This window comes from Bactrocera neohumeralis, chromosome 4 (genome assembly GCF_024586455.1).
Source record: "Bactrocera neohumeralis isolate Rockhampton chromosome 4, APGP_CSIRO_Bneo_wtdbg2-racon-allhic-juicebox.fasta_v2, whole genome shotgun sequence".
Taxonomy (NCBI): Eukaryota; Metazoa; Arthropoda; class Insecta; order Diptera; family Tephritidae; genus Bactrocera; species Bactrocera neohumeralis.
In genome coordinates this window covers 68,928,894-68,939,506 of record NC_065921.1, presented here as the reverse complement: position 1 = coordinate 68,939,506, position 10,613 = coordinate 68,928,894, and the positions used below count along the sequence as shown (strand labels likewise).

At 33.4% G+C, this 10,613-nt stretch overlaps 1 protein-coding gene across 1 annotated transcript; it reads right to left on the bottom strand.

Annotated features, from left to right (window-relative positions):
- Positions 1 to 4,143: 4,143 nt before the first annotated feature.
- On the bottom strand, positions 4,144 to 4,629 carry LOC126757051 (uncharacterized). The gene has a single exon (XM_050470638.1). It carries the CDS (start codon positions 4,627 to 4,629, stop codon positions 4,144 to 4,146), a length of 486 nt encoding a protein of 161 aa, XP_050326595.1.
- Positions 4,630 to 10,613: the final 5,984 nt, after the last annotated feature.

The window sequence follows — 10,613 nt, the reverse complement described above, 5'->3', positions numbered from 1 at the left end:
AAGTCATGTGTCGCTTGGGCTAAAATTTAAAAATGAACCCTTTTTTGGTCCCCCCAAAAATTAAAGGGGCCCGATCAGAGAATTTTCCCCATTTGCGTGAATTTTTAAAAATGGCTCTATTTGTTTTTATTCTCTTTTCCCAAATTTTCTTTTCAATTTTCCCTGTTAAAAGAAATTTTTTCGTTTTTAAAATTCAAACTGGGTTTTTTCCCAAACAAAGTCTTAATTCCCTTATTAAATAAAAAAAATAAAATTGTTTTTCGTCCTTTTTGAAAAAGTTTTTGTAATTTTTTGGTTCGGAAAATCCTTTAAAACCCCTAAAATTATCAGTTGTTAATTTGATTTTGTTTTTTTTGTTTATATGATCTTTTGTTTGATTGGTTGGCTCCAAGATCGACCGGAAAATTTAGGAAAGGCAAACGTTTTTTGGTGATTAAAAAAAATGTTCTTTAAGGGAGTTTTTTATGTTTGGTCGGGAACTGCACCAAAATCGACATACCATATGTACAATTAATCATCTGGAATATTTATTTAAATTTTTTTGTAATTTTAAAAAGGGGTTTTTTAGAACGTACAGTGGTGAAAGCTACAACTTTCAATTTTTGGGAAAAAGGGTGTTTTTCCCCCTTTATCCCCCCTACCTACAAGTTTCATGAGATGCGAACAAAAGTGAATTTTTAAAAAAATATCTTCGATAATTTAAAAAAAATAAAAATTTTGGGAAATAAAAAGCAAATCCTGAAGTTTTCCAAAATATCTTGGCCCTTTTTTTTAAATTTGAGGAATTTTGCCGATTGGAGTTTTTTAAATATGTTTTTGAAAATTTGGAGAAATAAAAGTATTTGTTACATTTGTATAGGGTAACTGTAGAGGTGACACGTCATGGAGCAAAGCTAAGAAAAGTGCATCTTTAAGTTTCTATCACTATTTTTAACAGATATAAGACAAATTCAAAGAAATTTGAAGAGTATTCGAGTAAAAACTAATGATATTTTCTAATTGTTATTTCAGATTATTACAATGTGATGTACAACTCTTTTCTTTTATTTTTTTTTATTTCAATATCTATTTATTTATTGTGAATCTGCTTTGTTTAAAAGCCAAACAATAAATTATAAAAATCTTAAAATCTATTTAAAAACTGAACACGCTCAAACATGGTGATTGAGCTGTTTCAAATGATACATTTATACGTAGTATGAGGCATATCTCTTCTTTTGAGCGTGTTTTTGTTTAGATATATATTTAATTCTGCTGTCTTCCTACTTCTTTCCTTACCATGAAATACCAAAGGTCTTTATGGATATTTTCATTGCGCATGTACCATGGCGAACACGTGATTGATCTATGTAAGCATTTTGATTGGAACCTTTGTATATGTCATATTGATTGCTGGAGTCTTTTGGTTGAATTCCATACATCCAAATCAGCTTTATGACCTTTTGCTTCATATCTTTGTTGTCTAGGCTAAGTTTTGGAGTTTTTATTTAAAAGCCAATTTAACTTATCTTTATGAAAGTTGTTTTACTAGATATATGTTTTTTCTCCACCATGTAAGTCTTCTATCCTAGTGAATACGGAATAAATTCTTCTTCGTTCGCTTGTGGTACTAAAATATTGTTTATTTTTACTGCCAGCACTTATCTTCTTTGGTCTTAGCGAAGAAATGTAATGCGCGCACTTCTGTTCAGATTTTCACGTTTATCGCCAGTTCGCTAGCCACTCTTCGACGGAAACTTAATGCTTCATGCTAATATTCGTGATGCTATTATGTACGGCTCCACTATGTGAAACGTAATCATCCGCAAAGTTGAAGTTAATATATTATTAGCTGTTGGAAGATCTACTGTTACATGTGATGTAGATGTTAGACCTAAAACACTGCCTAGGGTACACCAATACCTCTGTCTTTCATCAGATATGAAATCTCACTTTTACCATAATTTTCTATTTTTAAATAAGACTCCAATGTTTTATACAATTCTGAAGGTATAATGTTTCAATCTTATATAAAAGGCCCTCATGCCACCAGCCTTAAACACTGAGCCACGTCTAGAGAAATATAGCTGAACAGTACTCTCTGGCCAACCAAATGCTTTCCTTATCTCAATTCAATAAATTCCTATTTACTTGCTCTATCGTGCTACATAAACTTTTCTGAAACCAAATTAGTGCGTTGGTATTCTATTATTTTTCATGGGGAAGGAGACATCTTTGATAGCAACACTTTTCAAATATTTTGAAAAGACAAAGATGTGAGAACCCCAGTTGGGTCGTAGCAGAAGACAGCTTATTAGAGTCTTTCAGGTGCATATATCAAAGATAATCTACATTTTCCATTAATTAGGATAGTGTCTGAGATTAGTGCATTGAAAGATAAAGAAGGCACTTCTACGGCAATATTTGTTAACTCGATTAGCATTTTAGGGACAGCTTTTTTGGGTTAAGTTCTTTATTATTCTATTAACTTCAGAAGTAGAAGTCTAATAGACACATGCGACTCGTTGCAGGTATTGAGCAGGTTGGCAACTCTCAAAGTTGTTCAGGTTTGAAATACCTTTCCTAGGTGATTTACCATGTTTACCTTATCCTCAGTACTACGTGTAATTACCATTCAACTGTCTTAAAGGCATGTTGGAAACTACTGGTGGAAAGACTTTGGGCTTTCCAAAGGAGTTTTGTTTGGAAACAATTTCTTTATATAATTTTTCGGTGTTGTGTCTCTCCTTCGTTTAAGCGCTTTTTTTAACTTTCGTACAACAGATTTCAGTTGAAGCAGATTTGAAGTGGAGCGATTTAACTGCCATCTTTTCTCATTTACAAGTTTCTCTATTTCATTATTGGTGATCTTTCTAAAACCAACTGGTTTATTGTTCTTTGCAAGCAATACAGCTTCATTAGTTATTAGGTCATTAATTTCTCTTATATTTTCATCAATGTCTCTTTCTGTATTTATTTTGCAATCAATATTGATATGGCTGTTGTAATCTCCACCTGCTAGAAATCTTTGACCTAGTGTTCCAAAAAAGTCTTTAAATTCGATTTCTGTAATTTTAAAACGAGGTGGACAGTATATAGCCGTAAGGTTTAGGTCACAACACCGATTTTTTAGTGATATTGTTGTAGCTTGTAACTGTGGTGTAGCATGAGATTCTAGAGCATAGTGGCTTAAACGATTTCCAATCAACACTGCCGTGCCACCATGCGCTTTACCATCCGGATGATTTGTAACATATAGTCCAAATCCCGGTATATCGAAATTATTTTTATTTGTTAGATGAGTTTCTGAAATAAGCATTACATCTACTATATTCTTTTCAGACATAAATCTGATAATCTCTAATTTATGTTGGTTAACACCGTTAGCATTCCATATACAGATATTTGGTAAGCTCATTTTTTTACTTAATAAATTTTGCAGCATTTGATTTTGTGATTTTATTAAATCTTGGATCATGTTTTGCATAGTAGACATAAATTGTGTCATACACTGTGTAAGATTTGTAATCATAGTTTCTATACCTCCATTTGGAGGATTTTGCGGCAGTTGCATTTGCACAGTGTTGCCTTTCACCACATTTGCATAGCTTCCTTGCATATTATTATTGTTAGAAGTAATAGGATTTGAACTTTCTTCTGAGGTTGCTATAATTACATTACGGGGTGTTTGTAACATTTGGTTACGACGTGCTTGAATGCCCTGTGACAACTTCGATTTCAAATCTTTATATACAGGGCACCCTACGTAGTTAGCAGTGTGATTTCGTCCGCAATTGCTGCATTTTTTATTTAATTCTTCTTTCTTAAGGGTGCATTTGGAAGTGGGATGTAGATCACCACATACCACACAAACACTGCGTAGAGTGCAGTATGATTTAGTATGCCCATATTCTTGGCAGTTAGTACATTGTACCGGACTATTTCTTTTATGTGGTTCTTCCACAGTTACTCTACGGTGCAGCAAATATTTCAGATTATATAGAGGATGGGTCTCATTTTTTTAAGTTGATTCGAATTCGGCAACAATTCAATTTTAAGCATTGGCTGTGGTACTTTTTTTCTATTAAATATATTTACAACTGTTTTAATTTCAAAACCACATTCTTCCAATGCTTCTTTGACTTCACTAGAGTCTACGGCGGACTATATACCCTTGATTACAATAACTAGGCCCTTAGAGCTCTTCAGTTGATACGAATAATAATTCTTGTTTTTAATTGACAAAAATTTAACTATGTCCATAAAACTTTTTTCAGTGTAGGACTGAATTTTTGTTTCATCTATATTGCCTTTTTTCAAAGGCGCTATATGGAAATTGTTAGTACCTACAATTTTACTTAATTCAGCAACGAGAGCATTACTGTTACGCTCACGCAAATAAATTGGGGGTGGTTTGGCATTCACGACCGTGGTGGTACCCTTCGCATCGTCGTCTGAACCATTGCTTAGTATGGCAAATCTGTTGCCATTTAGGATTTCTGGCTTTTTACCATTTGGCGTGCCTGGTTGAAATTTTTTAGTATTGACCGCTGATTTAACTGGACTTAGTTTCCTTTTTACGTTAATATAGCGATCAATACCTGTCTGAACAGACGGCCCTTTTTTACTTGGTACATTCTCACCTTGCATTTTGTTTTCCTTCACTGTCCGTGTGCTTGATGGTACTTGCATACTGGTTGCTGTCAGCGCCCACAAAATGGCGGAAACCGAAAACCTTGTTGCCCGTTTGCTGTTCTCTGCTGACTGCGCTTGCTTACTTGCTCTTTCAGCTTATCGCTGCGATGATGCGTCAACGCCGTTAAATTTGTTTTTGCCAGGAGTTGCTGTTGTTGGCTCGACAAAGCTAAAGTAGGCACTTAAAGAATGCCTACGGCCTTGTTGGTGAGGCTGAGTAGCACTCATTTTTAATTGTTTGATTGTTTGATTATTTTTCTTTTTTGTTTTTACTTTTTGTTTCGTGCACAATTTGTTTATGTTTAATTATAATAACTTGTGTGCACTATTTGTTTATTTTTTGTTTTTTTTTATTTTGCTTGTTTTTTTAATTTTTGCGTTTTAATCACAGAATTCATCGGAATTTTGTTTTTTGCATAGAGTTGCGTTAAAAAACACGTCCTACACCTTGAACACTCATTTTATCTTTATCTTTTATAATAAATTTTGTAAAAAAAATTTGTTTATTTTTTGTTTTTTATTTTTTGTTTTAATTTTTGCTGAATATTAAAAATTAAAACAAAAATCGTTTTCCTTTTATAATAAATTAAAATTTGTTGAAGTAATTTTCTGAATATTAAAAACAGCGAAAATCATTTATTGCCCTCTTCGCCCCCTTGGCCTAGAACATTATATGTGGCAAATATATCACTGAAATTATAAGATACACCAGTTATCTTAAAATAGGAAAGTAATATCCATAATAAAGAATATCAGAATCAAAAGGCTTCATATCTATGATATACTACATACATATATATGAAACAAGAAGCGTGGAGCTGATAGTGGTATCTATGTTGTATTGTAATATAATAAAAGTATCTCTATTGCCCACAACTTTTTATTTATACAAATATACCAGACTAAATATATACCATACATAAGCACATAAATATCGACCATTTCATTAATATATTTGTATAAGTACATCAGCTGATCATTGAATGGACCATGGTCATTGCGACCAACCAAGAGCAAACGAGCGACTGAGTGAAGTGTGCGCCACACAAAAGGCAGCTCTAAACTACTTTTAAATAGAGCAAAGCAGCGCTGACTGCGCTGCACCAAATACAATTGCGCCCACTGCGCTACTCAGCGTTATTGTGCTACTGGAAGCTTGCTATTATTTGTTTTGTGTACTTTTGTTTTTATGTTGCCATGTTTGTTTGTTTTTATTGTTGAATTTTTTGTTTTTTATTGCATTTTACCTTTAGTCTCGATTTTGCTGCTGTAAATTTGTGATGAACAAGTAAGGAAAAACTAAGTTCGGGTGTCACCGAACATTTTATACTCTCGCATGATAAAGTGATAATCTGAAATTATCCGTTATTTACATATTTTCAAATACCAATTGAATGACAAACAAAAACTATATATTATGGTGAAACAGATGGAGATTCAAAAAATATAGTTGGAACAAATTTCACCTATCCATGGTGATGAAAGGATTTAAGAAAATATTAATCTCACTTATAATAAAATTGAAATCAGTGAAGTAATTTCTGACAAGTGATTTTGGTCCATATGGAATCGAGGCCAGTCAAAGAGGTGTAGAGATAACACTACCTTCATCATCTTGCTGGATATTATTTCTGACGTTTTCTAGCAATGAAAACATATTAGAGCTTTCACCATTATATTACCCGATTTCTTTCATTTTTGACGCTAAGTATTTACCGACTCAAGAGGCGTGAGTTGGCATAGCTATTTAATCAAAGAAGAAATGATAAAGACTTTTTCGCAAAAAATGCGTCAAATATGCCTCCCTAAACGATCAGCTGTTTGGATTCAGAAATATCTTTATTGTCTTAATAAAGCGGTTCCCGTTACTTGTCTGCGTTAATGGAATGCCGAATTACACATGGTGTCAAACTTAAACTCTTATGGAGCAAGAAAATAAATGTACCGGTTAAAACTGTAGACTATTCATAACTATACTCAAGTTAAAAATCACGGACGAATATATTCTTGACGGACGGACAAAAACATCGCGAGAGAATTTATATCTAAATGTTATGGTATAAAGTATTTCACTCTTAGTTTTAGGACTTAAAACACAACAAACGTTTAAATTGAACAAAACTATAATAATTGAAAGAACTTTGTTGCGCATTTATTTATTGATGAATATCGTGATGGTGCGGCTGACACTCTCAGATGGTTCCATTGGGACACTTTATTGAAGGGGAAATGCTTGCCACATCAAAGATATTTTCGCATAGATGTTATCACCAATCAAGAAAAAACGGTGTAATAAAACCATTTGATGTTTTCGACCGATAAAAACGTGAAACTCAAGGTGTTAAGTCAAACGCAGTGTTCCTCAATAATAACTCTTTCGACGTTATAGTCTTTTCAGTCATCTACTAATGTTATAAATCACAAGTTTTTTGTTTGAGGCATCAAATAGGCTCGATTATCATAACGCGACAAATCCTTTTCCGTTGACCTTCACGTTTGCACTGGCTTTATTATTTTTTACAAATAAGTTAAAGGGATCCTACTTATAAAACGCCAATAAAGTAACCAAAATGTAAAACGTTGTTTTTTCTAAGTGAAATGGGATTTCTGAATCTTTTTAGTTGTTCTAATTGTCAAATGAAGCAATTTTGCTTATATCATACCCATGGAACCAAAAATTGTGTCAAGCTAAAAATGTTATTTTGTTCGGATCTTTTTTGAACTTTTCATCAGCCCATAGAGCTTGAGGGATGGCTTTTGAATTTTCAACTTTGTGACAAAATTCTAAGATCTCGAAAGTAAAATGTTCCAAGCGCGTCCCATACGTCAGTCCGAGTAATCCCGGCAACGTCGCCGAATTCGACTTTCACCATCATCCCATTGATCAACTGCTGCAGTTGATGGATAATTTCTTCAATGTTGGGTCCAAGATGAGTTTATTTCGGCGAATAGTACGCTCAGTAGCCGGGCTTATGTTTACCATAAGTTGAGCGAAGTCGATTCGGAACATTGTCGTTCGAACATGGACTGCCATATGTAACGATTTGGCGCATTTGCGTCAAGATTTTCAATGATGAAATGTCGAACAATACTGAGCAAACCAACATCACAGCCCACACGGACCTTCCCAAGCGAACAGTCGAGCAGACACATTTCGAAAATAAAGTCCACTTTGGCTCATTATGGGTCCAATAAATTTCTTTATTTAAAATAAAAAAAATGCTCTTTGAAAATGTTTTATCTGTGGACCGGTGGAATCATCGAATAATTATTCCATATGTAAAATTATTCAATATATTTATATAGTTTCAATGGTCGATTCGTTCCATGTAATGACATCACGAAATCTAATATTTTTAATAAAAAGTCGCCGCTTCCACCAGCGGAAAATCGCTCTTCGTTGACTGCAACATAACGAAGTATTGGGCCGGTCGATTGGCCGCAGAGAAGTAGAGTAATTTTCATGAATATAAAGTCTATGCAGAAAATTCCGTTTAGATTGAGGCATCCAAAATATCACGAGTGTCATTGAGTATAAATAATATTGAGGTTCGGTTCAATAGCACAACCTGGCTATCGCCTAAGGAGGTGAGGTCTTCGTCAAAGTGGGATGAAAATGAAAAATCGGTTCCCCCCACAACTGTTATCTAATATAGAGTCCTCATTCTCCAAAAAGAAGTAAATAAAAATATGAATTCTAACATTAATTTGCAGCCGAATTTGAACAGAAGTAGAAAACACTGTGATGGAGCGTAATTCAGTATCGGTTGCAATTGGAATTGGACTTTTGGAATTGACTAGCAAATTAATAAGCCTTTATATGAAGCGAAGTTTCGTTTGCATTTTGAAATTCCAGAATCGTAGTGATCCCTTAGTAAAATTAATGATTAACTTCTAACTATAAAAAAAAATTAAAATAATGTTTTACAATTTGGGGATATTCCATATCCAACGTATTCACAACGTAAAATCAGGTATATCAGCTTTGAACTTAACATTATTAGACAGTACTAGAGAGTTAAACAAAAATCTACATTCAAGCCTTAGTCTATTAAATAGGCAATAAAAATGAGCGTGCAGAGCTTGACAAATCGCAAGAAGAAGTTAATGTTTAAAAAACAGCTGGGCTTGCGTAATCAAAAATAGAATTTAAGTTCAGAATCATTTGAAGTTTTCTGAAAGAATAAATCCAGAATTATGAACAAATCTTTTTGACCCATAAATCAACATATCACCATATCTCACACTTTCTCGCCGCTCTGATAAGCTTCGAAGAATTCAATCACTGGATCTCAAACTACTACTATTAATTTTCCAAACATGGCAGCAAAAAAATTAACGAAAAAGCACGAACGCTAAAGTAACAAATATTTACCACTTATTACACAAATGTTAAATAATTTTCTTATTTTGTATTTTTTTTTTGTTTTGTTTTGTATTGCAAATATATGTACGTATTTCCTTTGCAAGTAAGTTAAAACTTTGTAAGCAAACGCATTTAACGGGCTCTTTATAATTTCAGTAAAATTTCACGCCTTACTATCAACTGAGGGGAAGAGCGGCACACTAAGAGGAGTGGAGTTCGCACTAAGCAAATTCATAGTAGAATCGTTGTATGCAAATAGCAAAGTACTATTAGTTTATCAACACACACACACATACTTGGATTTACGTTATGTATATATTTCTATGTAAAACGCATATGTGTGTGTGAGTGTGGCAGTGATTTCATCATCAAAGTAAGCGAGCATTCATCAATTTACACTTTCAATTTACAAATTGTTGTTGAGTAAATATACACACAGACACATCTTTGTAATTAAAAATAATCAAGAGTGGCGTTACAAATCGAAAAATATGCCGCTAGATGAAAGCAATGAAAAAATGCTGCCATAAATTTGCTCGACAAAAAGAAGCTAGTATAAATAAACGCTCTTAACGGTTGAAGAAATTCCCAAAATAAATAAACAAGTGTTAAAATAATTCGAATTTACTATATGTATACGGATGTATCTTAGTGACTCATTCGGAATGGGCTGTTGTAATAAACATTATGTTAGGCCTCTAATGAGTGCAGCAGGAAGCAAATTCAGCTCGTTTACGGCATTTGCTTGCTTTGATTGATAAATAAAGACCTCAGGTCTATTGTGCATGCTTTAGTGTTACAAACTTCTTACAAAAGAGTATAAATTGTGTTTATAAAAGCAGAGCAATTGGTACTGAATATAATAATTTTCAAAGTAATTGTAATTGTATGCCACTAAGAATGGTCTGTTTCAGCATTTTTGGCTCTGCAACTCGATTTTATTCGACAAAAAGAGGTCACTATAGCTGCCAACCTATGTATGGCTTTTCCACATACCGTTTTATATCTGTTTTGCATATATCCAAAATGCATAAATTAGTGCAACGTTATCAGCCGCGAAGTGATTGTTGCAAAAACTCTATAATATTTTATGATGTTTTATTCATGTTTTGAACCTATGACCCACCGAAAGTCATTTAAAGTCTGCACCTGATTCGAATAAGCTAACAAACGAACAAAATATGACCACTTCTTGACTATACTGATTACTAAGGAGTTTTTTAAATGCCAATGATTTTTGACGTTTTGAAGGGTGATATCAAAATGTGTTGCGTTAGCCGAGTTTCGAACCGCTATGTACCACAGGTTAGTCAAAAACAGCACCAAAATTGACGTACCATATAAAAGGCCTATCCAAAAGTACAGTGAATTTTCTAGTAAATTTATTACAATTAGTTATGACAAAAACCGCGTCAGTGATACCAAAAATAATTGAACTAACAAAGACTGAACGAAGTTCGAACATTCTTTAACAAATCATTATTAACATTTAAAAGTGTTTCAGACATTCCACTTTTACCCAAATTGTGTAGTTTCAAGTAGAAAATTTTTAATTGTTATAAAGTATTGAAAA